Source organism: Elgaria multicarinata, chromosome 7, assembly GCF_023053635.1.
Source record: "Elgaria multicarinata webbii isolate HBS135686 ecotype San Diego chromosome 7, rElgMul1.1.pri, whole genome shotgun sequence".
Lineage (NCBI taxonomy): Eukaryota > Metazoa > Chordata > Lepidosauria > Squamata > Anguidae > Elgaria > Elgaria multicarinata.
Window position 1 is genome coordinate 90,955,702 of NC_086177.1, and position 27,984 is coordinate 90,983,685.

A 27,984-nucleotide genomic window follows, 5' to 3' on the forward strand; every position below is an offset into this window, starting at 1 on the left:
CTGTGGCCCAGGCTCGTGCCAAACCATGCATAGGAGCTTATTGCCTGAGCTAAATGTCTGCCTGATTGTAGATGCGCATGTCCTGGGGACCTTTTAAACAAGAAACAAACTGTGAGTGCTTGAATACAGTAATTCACTTTCTTAGAATTCCAATGGCAAAGCCTGTGTACATCAATTAAATGAGTTTTCTTTTTATTGTAGTCACACACATGGGACATGATCCAAGTAAAGTCCCATTCATTTCAAATAGAAGAGAACTGAATTTTGCTGAATTTTCCCATTTAAATTAATATAATTAAATTTGGCTAGTTTGTGACCATGGTATTTACAATCCATAATTGTAATTATTCCCTTTGTTCTCTGGTTATTTATTTATTTATTCCACAGCAGTAACTGAAGCATGGCAAAGAGCTGATAGTTTCCTCTTTGAATTGTTTTCAAATTAAGGATGAATAATATAGAGAAGAAATGAAGGCCTAACAATTTGGAAATAATTAACTCTAACATGTGCACATGCAAAAAACAACACTGTTTAATGAACCCAATCCAGTTAAAATATGTGGTTATGCCATTTGCATACATGCTGTAGTTATGTATGTTTTTCAAAGGAAATTCCATATATAATATAACCTTTATTTCACCTTTTTTTTAAAAAAAAACAACCCCAAAACTTCTCTATTTTTTTTTTTAACATGACATCCAGACTGGGTCTGATAGAGGCCAAAGCTGTTGCAGTTAAAAAAAAATATCCCTGGTCTCTTTTGTTATCATGCTATAAATCCTAGTTGAAGGATTATGCCAATTATCTGGATTAACTACATTCACTGTAGCCATGCAGGGCAATTGACAACTCTCTGCATATAGCTCTTATCATTCTCTTGTCTGTCATGACTCACAGTCTCTTTGCTGGGGGCATGTTTCACATTTGAAATGGGCTTAATGAGCAATCACTCCTATATTGATCCTACGTTAAAAAGAAGTTATCCATCTAAATTATATTTGCGTGGCTATCCTTGCTTTTCTTTTTTTTTAAGGCACAAGTACCAATTCAAATAAATATCAGTGGTGCTTTTGCATAGATTCAATGCCATTTTTGTTATTGGCAACCACCCTTCCTCCACTGGTTAGGATTATTTCTGCTTTACAAAATTTCATCCTGTTTGCATGTAGTCTGGTTATTGTCAGTTTCTGTTGTTCGAAGCAAAAGAAAGAAAGAAAAATGTTTCTGTTAAAAGGTATCAGGTTCATTTGTGGCAATCGAACTGTAACGTTGTCCACTGAATAGTCATATAAGCCATCTTCTCTAGTCCAAGGACCCAAAACTTCATCTGCATCCCGGTGTTTTTTGGTGGTGACTTGTGCCCATTTACTGCAGCCTGTGACATGGGATCTGAGTACTGCTGGACTGTGGCCATTTGATGCATTCAGGAAGTCCCCACCTTCTGCTTCTGAAGGTTACATAAGAGGTTCTTCAGAATGTGGTAGCTATACTGCACACGGTTCTTGAATCTGCCTGCCGTGTTTAGAAGTCTAAGGGCCGGATCATCATGGTTGTGGAACGTAACGAATAACTGGGGCCTTTGAAGTAGTGCCACTTGATTCCATTTATTTTTCCATGGTGCTGTCCAGCTGAGTAGAACATTCCATTGAGATTGGAAGGCCCGCAGGCATCGAACCACCAGCCTGAAATCATTAGGAACAAAACCATTAGACCATATGCACTAACGAAGCGTGTTCAGTGTGGTTTGCAACATCAAGCCGGCTGGCACATGGGTAGTGTATAAGTGGTGAAGGCCACTGGGACGGCAATGGGTTGAACTTCTTTTAAGCAAGCAAACAAAAGCCTTCTGAGGCTGGGATACAAAGAACCGCACAACTAGTTAAATATGTCCAGAGAAGCGTGTGGGCTGGTGTTGCTGTTTAAGGGGTGGGTGGGGAAACAGCATTTCAATGACATGGCAAACTGCTTCTGAAAGTGTGGGGCCTTTCAAATACATTTTGTGATGTGGCAGATGAATCTGCTGCTCAGAAGAAGAAAAAATGGAGGGAGCATACCAGTAGGTCTTGGACTCTTTGGGTCCTTGCCTAGGCCTGTCTCTTTCTCAGACAGAGAAAGTAATTCCCTCTATTTGCTTGGCTATTGAACATCTTATTTTTAATTGTATTTGTAGCCATTTCACAACTTGGTCACATAATTTGCATGCATAATTTATCTCCTTCATACAAGTTGATAAATTTGTGGATCCATCAGTCAGTATTGTATTTATGCCGTATAGAAGCAAATACAGGAAAAGTTCTTTCTAAAGCTTACAGAAGCCTTCCAAATGATGCTATAAAGAACTGAAATATATGAACATGAACTGTGGTTCAATACTGATCTGATTTGTGTTATTAAATGTTACAGGAGGTGACAGCCTGAGAACATTAGCCCAGCTCCTTTTGCTCAAAAGTGCGCTTTTCTTGCTTTGATCTTATTGAAGCCCAGCACCAGAAATAACCAAAGACTGGCCAGTGTTGCCTTTTCAAACATTATTATTTATTTATTGCACTTATATACCGCTCCCATAGCCAGGGCTCTCTGGGCGGTTTACAGAAATTCTAAAATTAAGATAAAAATGAGTATACAAAATTTAAAATTCTAAAACACAGAACATACACACATAAAGCATTAAAAACCATTAAAAAACTAAACATGTGGGTGATTAAGATGTGCTGCCATATGCCTGAGCAAAGAGGAAAGTCTTAACCTGGCGCCTGAAAGATAGCAGCGTTAGTGCCAGGCGAGCCTCATCAGGGGGATCATTCCACAGTCTGGGGGCCACCACCAAAAAGGCCCTGTCCCTCGTTGCCACACTCCGAGCCTCTCTCGGAGTAGGCACCCGGAGGAGGACCTTAGATGTTGAACATAGTGACCGGGTATATTCACGTCGGGAGAGGCGTTCCATCAGGTATTGTGGTCCCAAGCCATGTAAGGCTTTATAGGTCAAAACCAGCAACTTGAATTGGGCTCGGAAACATACAGGCAGCCAGTGCAAGCGGACCAGAGCAGGTGTTATATGGTCGAACCTTCGGCTCCCGAAAACAATCTGGCATAATGTTTAGCTCAAACTGCTTAACCAGCCAAAACTCTAAATGAGCAATTCAAGGTGCTGAACACCATCTCCAAAATCGTTTCAGAACCTTGGATAGCTCCTTTAGAGTTCCTGCTGGTTCTGACTGAAACCCAGAATGGATTTACAGCCCCACTGAAATCGGAGCCACCAATCTCCACTGATCTGGACCTTCTGAACACTCTCGAATTCTTACTAGACTGATTGCTGTTAAAAGATTCAAGCGTCTGTTGGTGCCTAATACTATTTGTTGAATTGCATACATGAATTGCATACATGCAATTTATATGACAGCGGATTGCACGGATTATTGATTGGAAAGTTTTCTCTTACCATTAATTTAAATGTGAGCTCAAATTCTGCCCTCTGCAGGTTTTTGTTTTAATTGTTTAAATATTTGTAGCCAAACTTTTAAAGAGGTAAACATGGCCAAAGAAGTCATTCGGGAACAAACATTTTACAGACTCTTCTCCATTGTAAATGGCACCGAAAAGAAATTAACCCAAACATTCTAAATTAGCCTTAATTCGGATGTAGGGAAGCAGCAGATCATTTTACCAGCAGAGTTGAGATTGTCAAATGGGCAACTCTAACTGGAGAAAAATTCATAACAGAAACATGGCCCTTCCTTCCTTTCTCCTCTTTTATTATGTATTTATTCTATGACTTCAAACCACCATTTCTTGGAAGTTTTTGTCTTAATTCATATCAAACCACTGTGTGTTTTAGGTGTGCATTTGCTCACAGGTATCTCTTTCCTCACCCACCCTTTCTCTCATTCTGTTGCAATCATCATCATCATCATCATCATCATCATCATCATCATCATCATCCATATTTCTTCCCCCCTTCCTTTTTTAAAAAACAAATAAATCAAGGGTATGTTAGCTGCTGTTAGCTGGGGGTAACACAGATGGAGGGTGTTCAACCTCTTCTGGATAAGTTTGCACTCTCCCTGAAAGAGCAGGTTTGCACTTTGGGGGTTCTCCTGAGCCATCTAGTCACTTTAGGTGGCCTCAGATGCATTCTACCAGCTTTGGCTGTTGGCTCAGTCTGGGCAGGGATAACTTGGCTTCAGTAGTCTATGCTCTGGTAATCTCCAAGTTAGGTTGGTGCAATGCATGGGGTTGCCTTTGAAGATGGTTTGGAAGCTGCAGCTTGTACAAACTGTGGTGGCCAGGTGATAGCAGGGACCAGAAGATCTGAACATCTAGCACTGCCACTGACCTGCTTTGACTGGCTGTCCATACGTTTCTGAGCCTAATGTGCTGGTTTTGACCCATAAAGCCTTATATGGCTCAGCACCACAATACCTGACTGAATGCTGCTTCTGAACCTACTATGAACATCACTTGAGGCCATCCTCCAAATGCCTCCTCTGACAAGGGAAAGAGACTTCTTAGTGGTGGCTTCCAGATGTGAAATACTCTCCCCAGTGAGGTCCACTGGGTGCCAACACTGACATCTTTCTGGAACCAGTTTAAGACTTTCCTCTACTCATTTAAGGCATTTAAGACATTTTAACAGCCTCTAGTATTTTTACGGTTGATTGTTAAAAATGTTTTTTTTAATGTTTTTGTATGTTAACAGCTTTATATTATGTTGTCATATTGCACTTTCAGGGCTTCAAACTTTGAAAACTACCCAGAGAGCTTTGGTTATTGGGTGGTATCGAATTGTGATCAATGAGTGAATGAATATGTGAAACTCCTGTGAGAACTGTTGAAAGTATAACCAAAATTCTTTGGGATTGCCTCAAAAGCTGTCACATGTATCACCTGAGAAAGAACTCCCACATTAGCTTTGAGTTTCTGTTTAAGTTAAATTGCAGTGGTATTTCTAAAAGCCAAAGTAAATATTATGTGGGAGATCTGTGATTGGATCTCTCAAAGTCTTTTTCTTTAATAAAAACAGCCACTGGATGGGTAGAGGAAATTTGGATTTAAATGTTGGGTGAGAGGGATATTCATTCTTTCCCCTGACCTAAGACTCTGCTCTCACTCAGAAGCTGCTATTAGCAGATACAGTGCAGAATGCTTTCTTTTTTCTGTCCATTGTTAATAGGAGCTGGGGGGGGTAGGGTGACCATATGAAAAGGAGGACAGGGATCCTGTATGTTTAACAGTTGTATAGAAAAGGGGATTTCAGCAGGTGTTATTTGTATATGTGCAGCACCTGGTGAAATTCCCTCTTCATTACAACAGTTAAAGCTGCAGGAGCCCTGCCCTCTTTTGCATCTGGTCAAGACGGCAGGGCTCCTGCAGCTTTAACTGTTGCAAAGAGGGAATTTCACCAGGTGCCGCACACATACAAATGGCACCTGCTGAAATTCCTTTTTCAATACAACTATTAAAGATACAGAAGCCCTGTCCTCCTTTTCATATGGTCACTTAGTGCGTGGGTGGGTGGGGGCATTTTAAGTTTGAGAAATTGTCCGGATAAAAAGTGCTAAACCCCCTCCCCTAGCAACGCAACCCTAATCCAAGTCATCTTCTGCCCTCAGTGTATAGTTTTCATCACGGGTCTCCAGCATCATGTCTAGTTTGGCCCACAAATAAAGAATTCCTTCCATGAAGCACAATGAAGAACTACGTGGAAGATACAGACCCTAAAGCAAAGAAACGTATAGGCTGTATTTCATTACTCACTAGAGCACTAATTCTTCAAAGGGAGGGGGATATTTACCAGACCAGCATTTGTAGGGTCATGCTGTAGGTGTTGAGGGTTAATAGTGAAACAAAATAAAGAGTGTTCTCCTTCTCCCAAAGGGAAAGGAAGAGAGCAACCACTGCCTTTGCTCTTCTTTAGTAGGAGTTCGCTGCATGTGCAAGGCAGCATCTGCAACCCTGCTGGAAGCTTCCACAGTGGAGGCCTAACAGAGCCAAGTAATAATCAAGTCGAGCGCCCACAGTTAGTAGAGTGGTGTGAAGTTTCTTTGACTTCGTGGAACAACGTGATGCCTTCCAAACTGAAATGCTTCCTAACTGTTTGTGGTTGTTTTGTTTTTTAAAGAATAAAAATAACACCTTCACTGTTCAAGGTTTCCCATCCAGTCTCCAGAGATGCAGTGGAAACTTTGTGTGTGTGTGTGTGTGTGTGTGTGTGTGTGTGTAGAACTTATTTCCCATATGGCTCATGCATTGTGTCAGCAGAATTTGTTCTCTACACTCCATCTGAAGGGAAGGAGTCCTTGTTGTTTTTTAACCACTGGGTACATCAGTAACAATGATTAGCGCATAGTTCCAAGGCTTACACTACTCTGCGTTTGGACCAGAGTGAATTTATGATTTGAGCCTTGTAAAGTAATTTCTTATATGTTTTGAACAATACTTTGTAGGCTTCCCCCACCCCTTGAAGTAACACTTCATAATGAAATCTTTGGGGAAGGGTTGGTGCCAAATACATTCTGGCATTCTCCTATTTTGATACAGTTGACCTCTCTTTGATTACAAAGCTATACCTAAGGGGCTAATAACCAAAGAAAAAGAAAGCAGTACAGCTGATGTTTGACTGTAACAAGAGCATAATCTTGTAGAAATTTAAGACAAAGCTAAACATGGAAAAATCTAATGCTCATTTTTTTTCCAGAGCTGAGCCTGGAACACATAAGCGGCTCTCAGCTCCGTTTACGCTGTCATGAGTATGGACCAGAAGGTGGTATTCATTACCATTCTACTTCACAACAACAATCATAGCATGAAAGACAGCCTCTCTTTGGGGGATTTTTCTTTCTTTCTTAAGTCAGGCAACCTAAACAGCACGCCATCCCAACACAGCCCTGGGTGACAGACTACCTAAATTATGCCTACAGGAACAATCTGCTAAAGTGCAGACCACATTTAAGGAGTCCTGCCTGACTTCCACAATTGAGTGGATTCACCTTTATGAGGACTTGGAGCAACATCTATTATGGTTGATCTATGTGATCCAGTTCACATACACATGTCGAATCATCACTGGATTCTTTGAATGAGCCATCACAGATTAATCCCCAGATACCGAATCTTCATTTCATGCAAGGCCAACTCAATCTCAATACCTTTCAGTGAAGATGATTTGCCCATTTAGCAGAAAGTTATTAAGTCTTGAGTGATCAAGTGAGAGCTATCTCTATATACACATGTCTGTACCAGGGCAAAAGCCACAAGCCTTTCACTGGACTTTTCATTGGAAAACACCTATTTTGATGGTCCAATGCAGATCGTAAATCCTTGAGAAAGAGACTGTGCTACTTTTGTGATCTGTGTACATTCTAGAGCACTGATGGCAATTATAACGATCAACAAAAGCTGCATTAGATAACTTTTTATATCATGTTGCAAACATTGGAGGCAGGGACAAAACAATAGCGTGATGCAGGCATACCTGCCCCAAATCTCGTTTACTCTTCCATAATTGTCTCATTCAGTTCCACCCAGTCTTTCAAACATTTTTAAAAAAACCACTGATACTCACACATACTGTTCCATAAGTCTTATTGTTATTACAGCTTGTGAGTATCAGAGGTGTATATATATATATATATATATATATATATATATATATATATATATATACCAGCAATGAAGTAAAATGACCAGTATTTTGGCAAAACCTGAAATCTACCATTCCATGTCAAGCTGAGGAGACAAAATCCTCTCCTAGGTCCTTGTTATTTCTGAGCTTTATCATTGAGTGCTTAGATCTTTTTGCTGAGATCAAGGATTGATCTCATTTAGGGGAGATCTTTTTTTTTAAAAAAAATGATAATATCTCCATCCATATGGTGAAGACAGTATCAGTAGTTGTATGACCAATGTGAAGTTATAGGCAGGGCAAATTGATTCTCTGGGCATATTTACACTAAAGACATCCCAGTTTTACAAAAGATTTATTTATTTGTTGCATTTCTGTACCGCCCAATAGCTGAAGCTCTCTGGGCAGTTTACAAAACTTCTAGTGTTGTGGTCACTCCCCCCAAAATTTGGGAACTGTAATCTAGTAAGGATGCAGAGAATTCTCTGCTACAGATTCCTATCTTGCCTTAGAGAACTACAAATCACAACATTTCCTGTGAGGTGGGAATATCTATTACATCACTTTAAGCAATGGGCACTTCAGGCTCTGTGGTTATTGAAACTGTGGTTCTCTGGAGTTAGCAGTAACCACAAGCCATGCTGTCGCACATAACCCTTTAAGCCACAGTTAGAGCCACTAACCCTGCTGCAGATGGTTTAGCAGCACAATGCATCGCACAAGACACCTTAACCAACAGCCCCAACCTGCAGGGTTTAAGGACTGAACAGGCCCATTGAATTCCAAGAAATTCTAGTGCTGTGCCAAAACTTGTCCAAATGCCACCAAGTTTACTTCCCCTGTAAATGCTCCTTCCATTTTTCTGCCTCGTTTTCAAGGTGCTTTGGAATTTCTCCCCCTCCTCTTTTTTCTTTGTGAGTGCCCTTGAGGTTATTTTTCATAGCAAGGCAGTCAAGGGTGCTGTGTTTCCCCCTCCCCCTTTCTATTACACACCTCCCCATCACTTTTCTGTCTCTGTGTCTATTTGTGCTTCACATCCATACCAGCCTCAGCCTGGGATGTACAGATTGTATAAAATCCATTCTGGATGTGTTTCATGGATTGCCAGGTGTCTTTCATTCTGTCATCTGCTCATTGATGGAATCAGATCTTTTTAGAGTTTCTGAATTTGTGCAAATCTGTATTTGTGCAAATTTGTGCAAATTCACACTTACAAAAACTCTCCCCCAAATGCACATTTTCATGTTTTAGCTTATGGGTTAAATGCACTTTTTTTTCCTTTTTTTAAAATTTTGCATATTTTTCTATTACTAGATCTGTGCAAAATTTGGGAAGGTTAAAAAAATGTCCTGCAAGTCTGCGGAATCTGCCCAAATGGGGAAAAGCTGGTCTTCTGTGGAATCTGTGGTCAGATTCATAAAAATCTAAATTCATTTGATTCCATTGTGGATTTCTCCAACATCCTTAACCCTTGGCCATCTCATAACTAATGTCAGTGCAAGAACTTTGCACCCCACCCTTGAGAATTTCACCGAAACATTATTCTCCTTTTTTCCTTTGTTTTCAAAAAAGATTTTTTCCAATGTAAGTGAATGAAAAGGAGGCAGAGAACATTTTCAGCCCAGCATTACCAAGAGACTAAGGGCAGCAATCCTCACACTATCAACATTGGGACTTCTTACCAAAGCAACTGGAACATCTCTGGAGCAGGCTTCCTCAAGCTGGCACCCTCCCAATCTTGGTCTACAAGTCCCAGCATCCCACAGCCAACACATCTGGATGACACCAGGTTGGGTCTGACACATCTGGATGGCACCAGGTTGGGGAAGACTGCTCTGGAATGACCGGCCTGAAGTCTGCTGTTTGAGAAAAGGCCATTTCTCTTTCATGTACTTGACGCTGATCCTCTTCCACAGACATATGGAACATTCAGTAATACTACAGAATTAATTGTGGTTTTTTTCTAGTTTTTGTTGCTTTCCCCTGACAATTTCAGGCTCCATCTCTGATTATCTCTTTTGTTACTTGCCACCCATAAAATTTTTGTTCATCTCACAGTGACTACAGAATTCCCCTGGACTGTCAAGATAGCTACAAAACTCATGTACATTTTATATAATTTATAATGAAGAGTCAGTCTAATGGGGTTGCCAAGACCAACAGAAATTCCGATAAGATTCTCTACTGTCCAGGAGACAATTATTTTTAAAGATGAATGATTTATATTACATTTTTATCGTGGCCACTTTTTGTTATCGGACAGTTTGTTGTGACCAAAGAGCTGAATACGTCTTTCTAACGTCCTGTGTTGTGAAGTGTTTAAACTGCTATCTTACAGGAAGCTGGTTGTTCATGGCAAATCCATGAAAAATAAATACCATAGTAACCTATTTAGATATTTTAAAACATATTCAATTAGTACTACTGGCATTGAAACAATGAGTCAAGCACCGTTAGTCATATAATTAGCCACAAAAATAAATAAAGGAAAATGAAAACTCTCCGTATATGTTCATACAGCTTTTTGTAACTTGGAAACATTCCCCATTAAAAGTGCTTCAAATGGATAGGATTACCCTAGTTGATAAATTTCTTGGTTCATGAATCAATGGGTCCCTCTCTGAATGCTATCAATACGTTGCAGTACTGCCTCTTTTGGGCACTATAAGCAATACTTCCATGGCCAAACCATACATGAGATTGAAACAACTGGGCATGTTTAGCCTGGAGAAGAGAAGATTGAGAGGAAACATGATAGCACTCTTCAAATACTTAAAAGGTTGTCACACAGAGGGCTAGGATCTCTTCTCGATCATCCCAGAGTGCAGGACATGGAATAACCGGCTCAAGTTACAGGAAGTCAGATTCCGGCTGGACAGTAGGAAAAACTTCCTGACTGTTAGAGCAGTACAACAATGGAACCAGTTACCTAGGGAGGTTGTGGGCTCTCCCACAGTAGAGGCATTCAAGAGGCAGCTGGACAACCATCTGTCAGGGATGCTTTAAGGTGGATTCCTGCATTGAGCAGAGGGTTGGACTTGATGGCCTTGTAGGCCCCTTCCAACTCTACTATTCTATGATTCTATGATGGCAGTGATCCATGACCAGAACTCCTATCTTATTCAGTTTTTGTAAAAAAAACAACCACGTGTGTTTATGTGTGCATGTGGGTGATTTGGATTGGGATTGTGCCCCTAGGACAAGGGGGCAACCTCTTTGCAATTCTCCTACGTGGGAACTGTGTCCCAACCAGAAACTGCTATTTGCCCAATGAGGGGAAACTTACACGTTCCCTTATATTTGCTGTTATGGGATAAATGACAATTTGGGGAGGATGATTTTATTTTGGAAAATGATACAGGGGGAAAGGTTAATCCTCATCTCCCTGCTTCATGGTCTCAATACAAATCATTCTGCTTTCTACAAACATTTTAAGAGATGGCAGTTCTCTGCTGTCTTTTTACTCAGTTTGCCCCTATGCCATTCCTAAGAATGTCATTTGAAATATATCCATTTTCATTCCTGAGCAAGCAGAGGGCACGTAGGTCAGTAGGAGCAAGAGCTTTTGGACACACCAAGATTCCCAAGTCAACAAAACTCCCATAAAATCCCTGCCCTTGAGATGTTCCCCCCTTAGGAGGAAGTCCCAAATTCACTCTGATGGTCACTTTGGGTGAGATTTCAATGAAAACTTACGTTAAAAGAATCTCATTAGCAAGGGCTAAGAAGAACCGCCAATTGAGACCCTGGGCAAAGGTGTTGATAGAATTGGGCTAGCAGGATTAAAATTTAGACTTGGTATAAAACAACTCTTTAGTGTCTTTTTTCCATCCATCCATCCATCCATCCATCTCCATCCATAGATTATGAACACTTGATGCTTACCTCCTGTTAGCATAAGAGCACATTTGCACATACAGTTGTCATTGTCTGCATCTTTGGTACTAAAATCAGCCCCGTGCAGTATCAGGCTGCTCTGCTTTCCTGCTGTTCCTGAATGACCCTTTAGATAGAGCCTAAAAGAGAAAAGGGGAAATGGGGGGGGGGAGTATGCATTTTATCAAATACCATTGCAAAGGTTCATATTTGACTTCAGATTATGTGATGACAACATATCTCTGGGAGATTTCTAAAATCCTGGAAACTCTTTGAAGCAGGGAAGCAATATTTCAGCTCTAACATTATTAATTAAGTAATTCAATTTATATCCCATTCCATCCAATGGCATCACAGCATTTAAGGCAATTTGGCTTCTGCACAGAGGCATTAATAATTACATTGCTGGAAAAATATGAGCAATACAATTTTATCTTATATAAGAATATGATCGTATAAGGCTTATTATTTAAGATCTACCAGACTGATTTTTCTCATTTTGTTTTAAACTGAAGTTTGAACAGTGTAGATATGCAGAATTTCCCCCAAAAAATCAAAAAAAGTTTCCTCTGCACCAAACAGGCAAGGCACCAGTGGGATGAGGGACAGCCCTTCTCAGCCAATCACTGAGGTGAGAAGGCGGGCCCCAGGAACAGCCATGTGGTTAGGCTATCACCACCAGGGAGGAGGGGGAGGGGGAGGGGATGGAGGAGGCCAATCGGGGCACCAAGGGAGGGGAGGGGACCACACCACATGCAAATTTCAGAGGGGGGATTCACAATACATGAGCCACATTTGCATTATTCATGAGCCCCTCTGGGGTGAGGGGACTTAGAACAAAAAAAAGGAGAAAGGGAGCAAGACTACTAGCGCCCATGGCAGCATGGGATTTACACTAGTTAAAAAGAGGGTGCAGATAACAGATGATGAGAATAACACACATACAATCCAATCTTTCTGCTATCATGCATTGGGCAGGTTGTAAGGAAGACCTGAAACCAGGTCCCCTGACCAATGAGAGAGCGACTGGATGAACCAGATGCTTCTGTTTGCAGATGGCAACTGAATGTTTGCACCATCTCCAACATTCTTTGGACTGCCTTCAGTGCCAGCTTCCTCTCCTATGGGGCGCGTGCATGGATTTCCACCAGGACCATGGCACAGGAGGTTCTTATCCTGACTTGTATTTTTATCTTACTTTTCAGACTTCCAGAGTGGCTCACACACACACACACAACAGAGAGAGAGAGAGACAGAGAGACAGACAGAGAGAGAGGCCCTTGATAAGTTCAAGCTCACAGGCTTTTGAAGTAAAAAAGAAAAGACACACAAAGGAGGCTGACTGGAGGGAAAAAGCAGAGGTAGGGAATCCATTCTTCAAGGCAAAACCAAAGTGATAAGCAGGCATTTATATCTAGCTGAGGTCCGGCTGATATTTCCTTGCTTAAATAGCAATTGGTGACTCTTGTTCCTTTGGTCAATGGAACCTTTCCACTTGCTTCTGCGACTCCCAGGGTAACTGTGAGTTGGGAGCTCAGCATTCTTTCTGGCAAGGAGGGAGGAAACCAGTTCCCTGCAGTTGCACCTTCTCTGGCTAATGGAAAAGACCAGGCTGTTTCCCTCCTGGCTGTGATGTTCTACTTGGGAGGCAGGGGAGGCAGCTTTTCAGTGGCCCCAGGTCTCCTGCCCAATAGCAGAACAGAGAGTGCACTTCCCTTCTGCCCTCCAGGCCCAGTACATCTCCAACTTGGCCTTGCAGAGGTGGTTTGCCCTCAGTGGGCTGTTCAGAAGACACCTTAAACCTTGCTGGTTAAGGCTGTTGGTTAAGCAGCAGGGATTAATTTGTTTTGTATGATGCATTTTGCTAACCCCAGAGAACCACAGGCCCTGTTCAGAAGACACCTTAAACCACGGCTTAAACCACAGTGAATAAGGCAAAAAGCCTTATAAACCATGGTTAAAGCCATGGTTTAAGGTGTCTTCTGAATGGGGCTACAGTTTCACTAACCACAGAACCTGAAGTGCCATCTGAACAGGCCCACTGCATATAGAGATCCAATCCTCTATCCATTTAATAAGGGCTTGGAGTAATCACCACTGAACTCCATGGGACTTTCTACTGAATAGACATGTATAAGTTTGCACAGTACGTTGCACAAAGCCCACTCATGCTGAAGGGAGCGATGCAGCTACTCCCTGGCACATTTCTATTTAAATAGCTAGAAATTTCTCCAACAAGTGTGTGTGTGGGGTGGGGTGGGGGCGGTAAAGGCATGCTGTTAGAAAGAATGTAACCATTCAAACTTGTGTGATAAATGCAATGCAGGGGAGGTTTTGAATGCAGGGCAAAGATAAAGTATCTCGGGAAAAGTCAAAACAGAGAAAGTCTGGCCATAAAAACAGCCAAACTTTATAAGGCACAGTTTAAAGGCAGTGCCAATTAGATATTGTTTTCTAAAGCAATAAGCAGGCTAGGTTTGGGAGCAATATATTTGAAACTATTCTGCTGGTCCTTCTGCATTTTTTGTTGTTGCTTGAATATAAACAAACTAAATTGAGATTAAAGCCTTCTAGATTTACTGGATCTGGACACTGATGGTTTATTTTGGTAAATGATCTTACTTTTTTTCCCCACCCAGAAGAAAATAAACTCCTTTGGAGCAGTACTGATAGAAAAATGACTCCAGAACATGGTATCTCCAGACTTATTTTAAACTGTCACACATCGTCAGTACATCATCCTTGCCAGGTTCACAGAAGCCGATGTCAGCATTAAAAAAAAATGGGGGAAAAAAAGAACTCTGTCTTTTTAACTTCACTTAAAGAAATCTATTAGATGAACATGCTGAAGAGCCAGAGGTTTCTTAGAGTGGATGTATGGAACCCCCTTGAGAAATTTTGTTAATCTTAGGGCCAAAGTGCCCATGATGTGGGGAATCTGTAAAGATCTCCTGTGGTTTTTATAAGCCATGATAGCAGCAGCTATGGGGAGCCAAATTTGGATGATTTATTGGGGAAATGGTTTCTATTTGTGATATATATTGATTCTAAAAGAAGTGTGTGTATGCAGCTGGCTAGACTCATCTTCTTCCTCCGTCTGCTACATTCCTCACTCTGGTCCTCTTCTCCATGGTGGCAATTTCCATTTTTAAGTTCATATTAAACATAATACATCTACGGGTGAGCATATTACACCAACATTAAAATCACTCCACTGGCTGACAATTAGTTTTTGGGAGAAGTACAAATTGTTGGTTTAAAGTCCCACATGGTTTGGGTCCAGGTTACCATCAGGATTGCCTCCCATACAATCCACCCCACACATTCAGGTCCTCTGGGGAGAACTTACTTCAGTCAGTGAAGACTGAGGCCACAGCTAGACCTAAGGTTTATGCTGGGATTGTCCAGGGTTCACCCCTGCCTGAGCACTGGATCCCCTGTGTGGCACCTAGATGAACAGGTTTGACCCCTGGATTAAGGTGACCATATGAAAAGGAGGACAGGGCTCCTGTATCTTTAACAGTTGTATTGAAAAGGAAATTTCAGCAGGAGTCATTTGTATATATGGAGAACCTGATGAAATTCTCTCTTCATCACAACAGTTGAAGTTGCAGGTGCCCTGCCCTCTTTTAAATCTGGTCACTCTAGTATAGCTCCTGCAGCTTTAACTGCTGTGAAGAAGAGAGAATTTCACCATGTTCTCCATATATACAAATGACACCTGCTGAAATTCCCTTTTCTATGCAACTGTTAAAGATACAGGAGCCCTGCCCTCCTTTTCATATGGTCACCCTACCCTGGATGATCCAGGGATAAACCTTAGGTCTAGCTATGGCCTAGGCTGACAAATGTTACCCAGAAGACCTTTTCTTCTGTCGCCCCCAGACTGTAGAATGGCCTGCCGGAGGAGATTCATCAGCTTAACTATCTCTCAGAGTTTAAGACACCTATAAAGTCTAGTCTCTTCTGGCAGGCCTACCCAGATGAATTTTAAACCAAGAATTTTAAAATGTTTTGATTGTTTTTTGATATTGTATTGGTTTTATATGGTCTTTTAATTAATTTGATGTATTTGATTTATATTGTACTGTTGTACTAATGTTGTTCCCTGCCTCGATCCAAAGGGAGAGGCAGGTAAGGAATAATTATATTGTTATTAATAATAAAAATAATAACAACACATTTGACATCATGTCTAGTTTGCCCCGTATTTCCAAAGTGGAACTGATATACTGGGAAGCCTCCATTGTTCTGGTTTTGTTCCCAATCTTGTATAAAGCATGGTACATGTGCAGCGTCAAGTAGCTTGCACTTCCATTAGCTCTTCCGAGTCTCCCCCCCACTATATAACTAATGCAAAAAGGGCACATTGATTAAAAATGCAACACAAGCAGTTTTGATGTGAGTTTCTACATGATAGCATCAGCATTCTTTCGCAAGTGGTGTTTCACTAATATTCAGGAGGGCCATGTGCTCATCTGTAACCTACCGCACGAAAACAATCTTGATACCATTATATGTAGAATCACATCAACATTGGACTTTTGCTGTTGTTTAGTTTGGTAACATAAAGAGGAAAAGGGGGTAGACATGAACTGAAGAAACAAGAGCTGTGCCAAACTGTGTGTCCTCCAATTACAAAATTAATTTGAGTCTTCCCTCCTCCCATAGCTCCCTGTGGCCCAAGGGATGGGGACAACTCTGGAATTATATGGTAAGCCAGACGGGGAAAACTAGAATTGTTGAAAATATCTTCCTCCTCCCCTATTTTTCTTCCTGGAGATTCCAGTAGGATCTTAAACCCTCTTGTGAAAGGAAGGCCTTCCAGTCAAAGAAAGGACTCTCATCAGAACCTAAGAGACAAGCTAGATCAGACCAAGGGTCAATCTACAGTAGTTCCAACATGCTGTTCACACACTTGCCAACCAGCTTCCCACAGAAAATCCAAAAGCAACAGCACCCTCACACCCACATTCCCCTTTGTTTTACAGGAAGTTCTCTTTGTGCTGTTGCAATTTTGGTTTTTGATTTCTCTAGTATTAGTCATGGAACATGCTACAGAGATGGGCTGTAGAGCAGATGGTAGGAAATGTGAGTGCCGTTGCCAGCAAACTGAGATCCAACAAAACAGCTGAATGGGTTTCACATTAAAGAAACAAAACAAACACACATTGGCTTTTAATGAGATTTTCAAGATTTGACACATCAAGGGGCATATTAACACAAGCTTTGGAAAGAAGACATTCTCCAATCACTACCTGACATTAACCCTGGCAATGTGACATGTCATAGGCAGGGCATACCTAGAGATGGACCATGCATGTTAGCCTTGTCTCTAACCTGTGCACATTCAATAGGACCCTACACATAATGTTCATGCACTCCATTGAATGCACACAGGCCAAAGTGAGGCCAATAGACACCTTCCCAGCCCAGATCTCCATGCATTCCCCTATATATTGCATAAACAGGATTAGTGCTAAGTTTTAAGTGGGTTATTTAACCAGTATTGCTCACTACAGCGGATGATGGATCGAGATGAATTGGCAACTACTCAGTCAAAAACATGGTAAAAAGAAGAAGATGGAATGCAATGTGTAACACAAGGAAAGGCTGAAGGAGCCCTCTTGCTCAAAGGGGAAATGACTAAGAAGGAGATATCACAGCTCATCGCTTAACTACATCAAGGAAGTTCACAGCATAAGGGCCTTTCTACACCTAGGGGTGTAGAGGGAGGGAGGGAGAGATGATCATGGACTTACCTGCTTCCACAATCCTCCCTGGGCATCCAAATGGAAGTGCGACATTCCGGAAGGGAAGAGGGATGTGATGCCTGTTGCGGTCCAGTGAAATGTGAGTTTTTAAAAAGAAGAAGCCCTGACCCCATTCCCCCACACCCTCAATGTCCCTGGTCTCCCCCCTGGCCCACCTCCTCCTCCCCCCTGCTGACCCCTGGTATTCGTGGGGAAGAGGGAAGAGGCTGGGATGGGCGCCCACACTGCTTGCTGTGCTCGGGATTGACCCAGGACCATGGGAAAACTCAGGATAACTGCAGAAGCAGTTATCTTGGGAAAATGGAGGGGTCATCCTTGCCTGCTACCAGGATCCCCTGTGCATCATTTGGATGCATAGGGATGACCCAGGGGAAAAACCACAGTGTAGAAGGAGCCTAAGATAACATATTCAGAATTCAGCATATCAGGTTTAGAACATGATCTAAATGTATATACTCAAAAGCAAATATCTGTGAATGAAATGAACAAAGCCCCTAGTAATCATTCTTTGGAATGGGGCCTTAGAGCACAATGCTCTACATATCTAAGAAGAAATCCCCATTGAGTTCAATGGGACTTACTCCCAGGGGAATGTGGATTGCTGTCTTAATGGGGAACTTCATTTGTTTTTAAGTCTTGTATTTCCTAACAAGTTACCCAATGGGGTTGAACAATTTTCCAGGAATAGAATCTAAGAGTACCTGCCCAAGGGAATTCTGAAAAGACAGAATTGGATTAGATTACCTTTCGGTATTCTCTTAATACCAATTCTGGATTGTTATTATTATTATTTTTACAACTGCACAGTTTTTATTCAGAGATGAAAGAAAGGGTGAAGGAGTCTCATCTGAAAACACGGCACATGTTGATTCAACATTTATCATGAAATCAGGTAATTATATATACTTAATTCAAATGAAGCCAAGATCCTTTTTTCCCCTCCTGAACAAATGTTAATCCTTACATATCCCATTCCCAGGAAAGTACTCAGATCTTGATAATAGAATATTCACTTAAAGCAAGACAGTGATTATGGGGAAGTTCCCAAGTATTTGCATGTAAATAACAGACGATAGTAATAAGTAGTAGTAATAGCAAATAGCTACAATTAACCATGCTCTCATAACCTCTTGTTTGGATTACTGCAATACGTTATACGTGGGGCTGCCTATGAAAACGGTCCAGAAACTTCAACTGGTACAAAACAGAGCAGCACAGTTACTAACAGGGACTGGCCAACGAGACCACATCATGCCAGTCCTCTTCCAGCTTCATTGGCTGCCAGTCCAGGTCCAGGCCCGATTCAAAGTGCTGGTATTAACATTTAAAGCCTGAAATGGCTTTGGGCCAGGCTATCCGAAGGAACGCCTCCTCCCATATGTACTTGCCTGGACAATAAGATCATCCACAGGGGTCCTTCTCTGTGAGCCTCTGCCAAAGGAAGTGAGGCAGGTGGCTACCAGGAGGAGGGCCTTCTCTGTTGTGGCACCCCGGCTGTGGAATGAGCTCCCTAAGGAGGTTCACCTGGTACCTACACTATATTCTTTCAGACGCCAGGTGAAGGCCTTTTTATTCTCTCAGTATTTTAGCAGTCTATAAATTTAATTTTAACTTGGCTGTTTAAAATTTGTATTTTAAATTTGTATTTCTGCACTGCTGCTGATTTTACCCTGGTTGTGCTTTTATATTGTATTTGATACCATGTTTTTATAATGTTTGTTTTATACTTTGAATGGTTTCAATTTTTTTTGAACCGCACAGAGAGCTTCGGCTATTGGGCGATATAAAAATGCAATAAAAAAACCAGCAAGTAGGCCCAAAGGAACAGAAAGTGGTAAGAGAATTTACTATAAGGACTAATTACATATGTAGCAGATTTGAGATCAAGTACAGTATTTTAATTAAGTTCAGTCCATGGATACCAACATCTGTAGCACTAACACAAAATAAACAAATCCGGTTGCAGTCCTATACACAAGGTCCATTGAAAACAATGGAACTTACTTCTTAGTAGTGATGTACAGGATTGTTTTCTGAGATGGCTTTTAGTAAATGCCAGAACAGAATTCAAAAGGTATCAAATGAACTACCTTTTATGGCTGCTATTGAAGAAAATGATAATTATCATACTTCCAACAAAAGAACTTATGGCTCAACTCTCCCATACTAAATTTCTTGGAAAAAAACCAAGGCAAATTTTCCCCATCAAGATTTCCTTGACAGGCATGGGGGTTTCTCTTCCTAGAACAACAACAAAAATCGCCTCCATACTTTTGCCAAAATAGGGGTTTCATTTGCTAAAAATGCTCAAACCAGTGCAATCCTCAACACAGGCCAGCAACCAATCACACCTCATCATCCTTCTAGTAGAAGAATCTTTTGGTTGCAGGTAACCAGAACTCCCTGCGTGTGTGTGTGTGTGTGTGTGTGTGTGTGTGTGTGTGAGAGAGAGAGAGAGAGAGAGAGAGAGAGAGAGAGAGAGAGAGAGAGAGAGGCCTTAGCTAGTCCGCGACGAAGGAGGGAAGATTTCACATTGCGATTAACGCGAGATCCTCCTCCATTTACACACGAGGCGCGGCGACCTCAGGAAGAGAGGCGTCGCGCCTGCCATTTTTTTTAAAGGAAAAGGCGCGCACGAACACTCATGCACTAAAGGTAGGTGCTTTTTTACAAACTAATTTCATTTCCCCGCTCCCCCCACCCTACCCCCGATGGGCGCAGCTCCCGGCTCCGTGTGAGTAATCGTGCGGAGCCGAGTCAAACCGCGGCAATTGGACACATGTTCCATGGTGTCGAGCCCGCAGAAAAACTGGGCTCAAAGGGGAGTGCTCTATCCCGGGGCAAGGAAGGGATGATCCCTCCCTGATCCCGGGATCCCCTGTGCGTCATGTGGACACACAGGGATGATCCCAGGGTTCGCCCCATGATAAAGCCTGGTCTAGCTAAGGCCAGAGAGAGAGAGAGAGAGAGAGAGATTGATATGGAGATCCTAATGCATGACTAGTAGAGAGTAGCCTTCATGCAAAATGCATTTTGAAGCCATTACACCAGTATGGTGACCAGCTTTGTTTCCTCCTATGCCTTCAACCACAGTTTGATCTGCAGATATTAGCTGGCATTAATGTGCAGATCTATGTCCTCAAAAGCTTCACCTGATGATTTCTGCAGATTAAGTTGCTGTTAGGCACAGGAGCAGGCCAGGCCATTCTTTCCTTGCCTGTTGCAACCTTAGATATAGGAAACATAGCTATCTTAACACTGGAAAATCTAAATAGCAATTCCATCTCCCCCTCTTTCTAACAAAACTTCCCTCACTTTCTAAACCTTGCCTGTAGAAAACCCTGTATTCGTGTGGCTAGGGCTCCACTCACATCATTTTCATTATTTTGTGTAGGCTGTAATCCTCCACCCTACTATTTTTGGAAGGTCACACTCTCCACTGTTTACCTTTGTTATTATTTATTATTATTGTTATTTATTTATATAGCACCATCAATGTACATGGTGCTGTACAGAGTAAAACAGTAAATAGCAAGACTCTGCCGCATAGGCTTACAATCTTGTGGGTAGTAACAGCTTTCTTCCAATAGTGCTCAGCAATTATGCCACAAATGATGTGGTTTTCTTCTATTCTTTCTAAGAGCTGAAGAAAATGTGCCTGTGTCTATGTTGGTTTATGCGACAAAATTCAGTGACTGAAGCTGCATCATCCTGAACCTTCCCTGCTGAACGACTTAGACCTTTATTTGCCAGTATTGCAAGCCTTGTCTACACATGCAGGAGAAGGTGGTAGTAGAGTACTGGTCAAGAATGGATGCTACTACTTCAGAGTGATGATGGAAGTTGGTGGTTTTGAATGCTTCCTCATGTAATTCTGTGCAAATGAAACATGAGTCTTACGCATCAGGGAGAAAAGGTTCTATCCCAGCCCACCATCTGCTGCATTAGTTTTCTATTTCCAGGGAGATTTTTGTTTTACAAATGTTAGAATTCCAAAGGAATGGCCAATCTATGAGTTTGGTTGTCATGCTTTACAATTCCCTTGCAGCCTCCCTGGTTTTAGCAAACCATTGTTTTTGTGGCACTCAAATCAGGGAAAACGATGGTTTGCACAAACCATCACTTGCCCCCAAACTGAAGTGGAATCCACAATTTCATTTAGGATTCCAATTCTAGTTTGGAAACCATAGTTTGCCTGATTTAATTATCATATCAAATTCCAACTGGCAAACTGGAGAAAAATGAGGGAATGTGATTATGCAAAGGGAGAACAGAGATGTGAGCCTGAAGCCTATTCAGAATAGCTAACCAGGGTGATGTCTGAACAGTATGCATGTAAGCTTAAAAAACATTTAAAATTTAAATGTTTTGAGTTCCTAAGTATCGCCTTTTGGGATTCTCTACTCAACAAACAGCTAACTTCTAAATGTAGGGAATCAGCACAGCACAATCAAGAAATGCAAAGGGAATTCTTGGAAATGTTTATAGCAATTTGAAATAAATAAATAAATAAATAAATAAATAAAGTCCTGGAATCCTTGCTTTGCTTTGCTTTGCTTTCTAAGGACATCATGTAGGTTTCAAAAAGTGCCAGGATGAAATATGTGGCACTAAGACCCCAGTTAGAAAAACACAAACAGCCTGTTAAACATATTTCTACTCCCATGGCGTCATTTGTGGCTGACAGAGTCAGATATGAGTGAAAGGTTCATTCACTGTCATCTATTTATACTCTAAACTCCTAGCTGGTGCCACACTGCCCCAGCCAGGAGGGTTCAGTATGAAGCCTGGATACTTTTTTTTTGGCTCACAAATCAGGGTCATGAACTTAGAAAAAAAAATCTGCAGTTTAGAATTATGACTCTGCCCATTTAAATAGAATCAACAACTAGTTACATAGGCTTTATTATTACTGCTAAATGGAGTAATAGTAAACAATAAATAATGTTTTGTTTATTTAAATCACAGGCTAGTATACAAAGCTTATTAAAACAACAACAACAATTAGTATTAGTACTTGTTTCATTTCTATATGGCCCAATAGCCAAAGCTCTCTGGCTTTACAAAGATAAAACAATACAAAGATAAAAACAAACAAACAAAAATATATACTAAGCTAGGTATGAAAACCAGCAAATGCCTGGATAAACAGATACATTTTCAACAGGCCCTGGAACACTGACAAGGATGGTGTCAATCACAATGTAGCAGGAGAAGAAAATTTGAATGGTGGGGTGCCACTTCAGAAAAGACCCTCCCCTGGTTGCTGTCAAATGTATCCATGCAGGTGACTGGTCAGGAGGCTCTGATCTGTAGATCTCAGTGAATGGGCAGGTTGATATGGGAAAAGGTGCTTCCTCGGGTAACCTGGTCCCAATTTTCTTAGGTTTAATATGTCAATAATATCATCTTGAACCTGGCCAGGTAATATTGGCTGCCAGTGCAGTTCTCCAAGCAAAGGTGTAACATCTTCACGATAGGCTGCCCCACTCAGCAACCTAATTGCTGGATTTGCACTTGCCTTATGTACCATTTGGTTTGTGGTAGATTGTCAGGGTCTGTTCACACAATCAGGTATTGGCTAGGTCTTCATTTTCCATCCATTACAGTTAGCACAAAATGGTTTGTTTGTGGAATTTCCTGCATCATCACATCACGTCTACCACCAATTAACAATAATCTTACAGAATCAGGCAAAAGGAGACCATGTAGTCCAGTATTCTATTTCCAGCAGTAGCCAATCAGGAACCTCATATACTTGGCACAATAATTATGTCCACTCTCTGTTTTCTCCCAGGGTGTGGTAATTAGATGTACATAGCCTCTGGACATGTGATGTCCCACTTAATAATAGCAGTAGACTGGCATATCCACCATGTGAATTTGTTATTGTCCTTCAAGTCCTTTTCAGTCAAGAGATTGGATCCAATATCCTTGTTCCACCAGCAGAATGGATACTACTGGTAGGATGGGACTTCCATGTCCTCTCCTTCCCCCTACAGCCTCTACATGCTCTCCAAATTCTGCTATGGAAGGGATGCCTCCATGAATACAGTCAATGTGGAGGGAGAAGCAGGACGTGCCCATTGGCCCCACCCCTAATGTCACCACACTGGTCCCATCTTCAGATCCTCACACATTAACTGGAATGTCTGATAGGGGCTCCAACATGCATACTTGGAACTCTAATTGTGCAGGGTTTGAAATGGTGCAGAGCACCTACACTTGCACAGCTGAATAGGTGTGGGACTTTCCCCTTACACAATTCATATTTCGCTCCAAAGAGAGATCCAACATTAACGGTTTTTTTGACTCAGTTAGAAAGAAAATATCTATATCTATCTATCTATCTATCTATCTATCTATCTATCTATCTATCTATCTGAGAGTTGTCATCTTTATTGCTACTAAGTTGCTATTGGATTTTGCCACTGCTTTTGCTGTATTTAAAATGATGGTGCTTTGTGTTTTAGTTAGCATTATCATAAAACTAATTTGAGAACCATATGATGGGAAAGCAGCCCATAAATCGAAGTAACTTAAATAAAGTGTGTGTGGGTGTGCTTGTATACAGTATGTCTGTGTTTGGGTAATGGGCAGTGTAAAATGAGTTGTTAGCTGCTGCTGAAGCTGGTTTTAACATCATGATTTTTAATATTTGTAATTACTCTATATTTTATATGATGGTATTTTTTTAAAAAATGTAACTGCTTTGTGAGGACACTGTGCACTGAATGCAGGTTAAACATTCTTTAAACAAATAAATAAATCCAGAAATGCTCTGCTGGTTTCAGTTAAGAACATAAAAACATAAGAAGAGCCCTGATGGATCAGACCAAGCGTACATATAGTCCAGCACTCTGTTCACACAGTGGCCAACCAGCTGTCAACCTGGACACACAAGCAGGACACACTGCAGCAGCACCCTCCCACCCATGTTCCCCAGCAACTGGTGTATACAGGCTTACCCCCTCGGATACTTTTAGTGCTATGTTTTAGTGGCAAAAGATGGAAACCTGTAAGGACAAAATTAGACATGGAGCAAGCCTCACTCTACCTCCCTGTACCCACTGTGGATTGGAGCTAAGTAGGCCGGTGGCTTGGTTCCCATCCAAAGGTACCTCTGCTGGGTAAACATCAATTGGAGAGGTATGGCTGACACTGACAGCTGCAAGCAGGGGCCCTATGGGTTGGGGGAGGCACCAGCAGAACCATGCCAAGGGCCCACTAAAGTCTAGCACCAACCTTGATCGTTTCCTCTGCTTTAGCCCCTGAAGAATAGACAGTACTAGGGCAGGCAGGTTCTTATGTTTGTATGACATTATAAAATAATGACAAGTACTGCTAAGCCTGAACTCATGGCCCCCAAATCTATTTCTCAGCACTCTGAGGCCTTATCTAGACCTACCTGATATTCCGCGACAGAGGAGGGAAGATCTCACGTTTCAATTAATGAGAGATCCCCCCTCCATTTACAAGTGAGGCACGATGACCTCAGGAAGAGAGATGTCGCGCCCACCATTTTTTATTTTTAAAGAAGACGGAGCGCACGAAAGCTCATACACTAAAGGTAGGGTTGTGTTGTTGTTGTTGTTGTTTTTAAAAAAACCTTCATTTCCTTGCTCACCCCACCCTACCCCTGATAGGCGCAGTGCTCCTGAGGAGCGCTGTGCCCCGCGCATGGCTCCTGGCTCCGCGGCAATGGGCCACACATTTCGTGGTCTTGGGCTCAGCCCGAGACCATGGAAAACGGTCCCAAAGGGGAAAGCTCTATTCTGGGGCAAGGGAGGGATGATCCCTCCCTGATCCCCTGTGCGTCATGTGGATGCACAGGGATGATCCCAGGGTTTGCCCCGTGATAAAGCCCAGTCTAGCTAAGGCCCCAGTATCAGCCAGTCATGATGCTCAGCCAGCAGCAAGAGGGACTCTCCATGCCTTCTCTCCCCACCTGCTGCTGCACCACCCAACCCTTACCCACTTCCTTTTTGGATTGAAGTGCAGCAGATGTCATACTTCAACCAGAGCCAAAAGCCAGCCGTGGTAGCTGCCCATGCAAACTCCACAGCCAGTCCATAGGCATCTCCTGGTGAGCGAGTGGCTGCCGGCAGAATGGGAGTGGTTTTATATAGGCCTCTTTGTGTCTTGTCCAAAATTTGGTGAACCTTCAACGAAATCTCAAAAGACTGCAGGAAAAATCTCATGAGGCTGCCAGTGAGACTTGGGTACCCAAGCCTCTTCCAATGGCCCAGCCTCCATCTACTGACAGCTGCTACCTCATTAAGTGTTCCACTTTGGTTTTTCTAATTGTATGGCTCAGGTCTATTGCAGTTGCCTGGCAATATTGGATGACATATTAAGAAAAAATGTTTGGGTGGAAAGAGATGTATGATGTATGAATGTGTCCTGACTAGCTGTCGACATATTGTGTGAATTGGGATTTGATTGGATTAAGCTACAACTGTGAGTTTATAGAGTTTACAAGAATAATAGAATCAGCTTTCAGTGAGTCAAATAACATATCTCCGTGTTTGTTAATGTTTGGTGATAGCTCACATACAGCCTCTTTGGACTATAGTCACTCAAATGATAGAGCTCCTTGGCAGGGCTCCAAAAAGGGCCTCTCGTTAATGGGCATTGGATTAGATTACTGTATGTTTGCTATATAGGGAAGAGGGAGCAGGGTTTATGAAGCGACACAAGTCTTTCAAGGGACGCTGTGGTGGCCCAAGAAAGGATCTACATCTCTAAATTGAGAACGATGCCAAAATATAGAAAACAGTCAAAATCCTATTGTAAGATGAGCTCCACACTTCTTGGATTATCATCCTCTCAGTATTCTAGAGGAACTTAAATAGGGATTGAAGTGGATTGTTGTAAGGATGACCAAGAAATTCATTGCCATTCATTTAAGACCAGAACTAGCCCCCTTTTCACCCCTGAATGCGAGCACATGTTGTGGAAAAGCTTGCGAAGCTCATTCTCAAAATGTGGACATTAGCAAATGCACATTAAAAAAGTGCATTGGGGGGGATATGCATTTTCACACTTCAGTCAATGGGGGAAGTAGGAATTTGGGTGGCTACTTTTAAAAATATGCGTACTTTCCCAGTGCGTACTTTCCCAGTAGAAGCCGTGGGATGGTGAGAAGCTCACCATCAGGAATGGGAATGAGGTGGACCGAGATTTGAAGTGGAACTCGGAGAATCTTGATGAGCTTGGGTCTTGCTAATTCTCCCATCTGTAGTTGTTGTAGCCAGAGGAAATAATGAAACTCTTTTGAAAAAGCCACATATAGATCCCATGGCGATGGAAAACTATTGCCCAATTTCTAATTTGCCTTTTCTAAGCAAGGCCCTGGTGTGAGTGATGGCTGGTCAACCCCAGACAGTCTTCGAGGGCACTGACTGCTTAGACCCATTCTGATATGGCTTTTGACCTGAGTTTTGGAACAGAAACTGTCTTGCTTGCTTTGATGAATGACTTACATTGCGGAACGGAAAGGGAAAACATGAATGTTTTGGTTCTCCTGGAGCAAAAAGGAGCTTTCGATACCAACAACTATAGCATTGTTCTGGATCGTCTTTCCAGCTTGGTACTTGGTGACATGCTGGCTTGCTAGCAAATGCTGGGAGTTGCAGTTTTCTTCTGTCTAAACATGCATACGGTTGCACCCTTAATGTTGTTGTGTGTGGTTACATTCAGTACATGGGAAGCTGCCTTATACCAAGTCAGATCATTGCTTCATGTAGCTCTGTTCTGTTGATGCTGACTGGTAGTGGTTCTCCAGGTTTAAAGACAGGGTTAGGGATGTCAGAAAAACCTAAGATGGAGTCAAATAAGTTCCTTTTTTTATGAATATGGCCCAAAGGTTCTGTAGTGGGGCAGCTTTTTCCCAGTTGTGCGGATTCTACAGACTTGCAAACCAATTTTCTAACTTTCCGGAACATTGTGCAAATTTAAAAAAATATTTGTGTGTGTTTAAAAAGGTTGAAAATGCGCACTTACCCAATGTCAAAAGTACGAAAATGAACTTTTTGGAGGACTTAGTGCATTTTTTGCAAGTGCAAACTTGAGCAACTTCAGAAACTAAAGAATAAAATAAAAAAAATCCTATTCCATTGATGAGCAAATCATGGAATGAAAAGCACCTGACAATCTGTGAAACAGTGGGCTCATCTACACCAAGCAGGATATTCCACTATGAAAGTGGTATTAAAGCAGTATATAAAAGGTAGGAGCCACACTACTGCTTTATAGTGGTATTGAAGTATACTGACAACTGTTGGGGTCGATGACACATACCATATACCGCTTTCATACCACTTTCTTCGTGTTATATCCTGCTTGGTGTTGATGTGTCATGGGCCCCAACAGTTCTCCGTGCACTTCAGTACCACTATAAAGCAGTAGTGTAGATCCTGCAGTGCACTTCAATATCACTATAAAGCAGTAGTGTGGCTCCTGCCTTTTATATTCCACTTTCATAACACTTTCATGGTGGAATATCCTGCTTGGTGTAGATGAGCACAGAGACTGAACTAATTTTACAAAATCTGTACATTCCTAGGCAGGATTCTATTCCAGACATACCTGGAGATGCCAAGAATTGAACCCATGGAAAGCATGCAATGTGCTACTGAGCTCTGGCCCTACCCTAATTTTGCTAAACTATGTTGGAAGGATCATTTATCTTGAAAGGCAGTTTTACA

At 41.8% G+C, this 27,984-nt stretch overlaps 1 protein-coding gene across 1 annotated transcript in view; it reads right to left on the bottom strand.

Annotated features, from left to right (window-relative positions):
- Positions 1-638: 638 nt before the first annotated feature.
- Positions 639-27,984, bottom strand: part of ANGPT1 (angiopoietin 1) — a 190,164-nt gene continuing 162,818 nt past the window's right edge. The window contains exons 8-9 of the mRNA XM_063131050.1: positions 11,511-11,641; positions 639-1,683 (exon numbers count right to left, since the gene is read on the bottom strand). Coding sequence (XP_062987120.1) covers positions 1,523-1,683; positions 11,511-11,641 — 292 coding nt within the window. The 3' untranslated portion in view covers positions 639-1,522. The remainder of the gene's footprint in view (positions 1,684-11,510; positions 11,642-27,984) is intronic.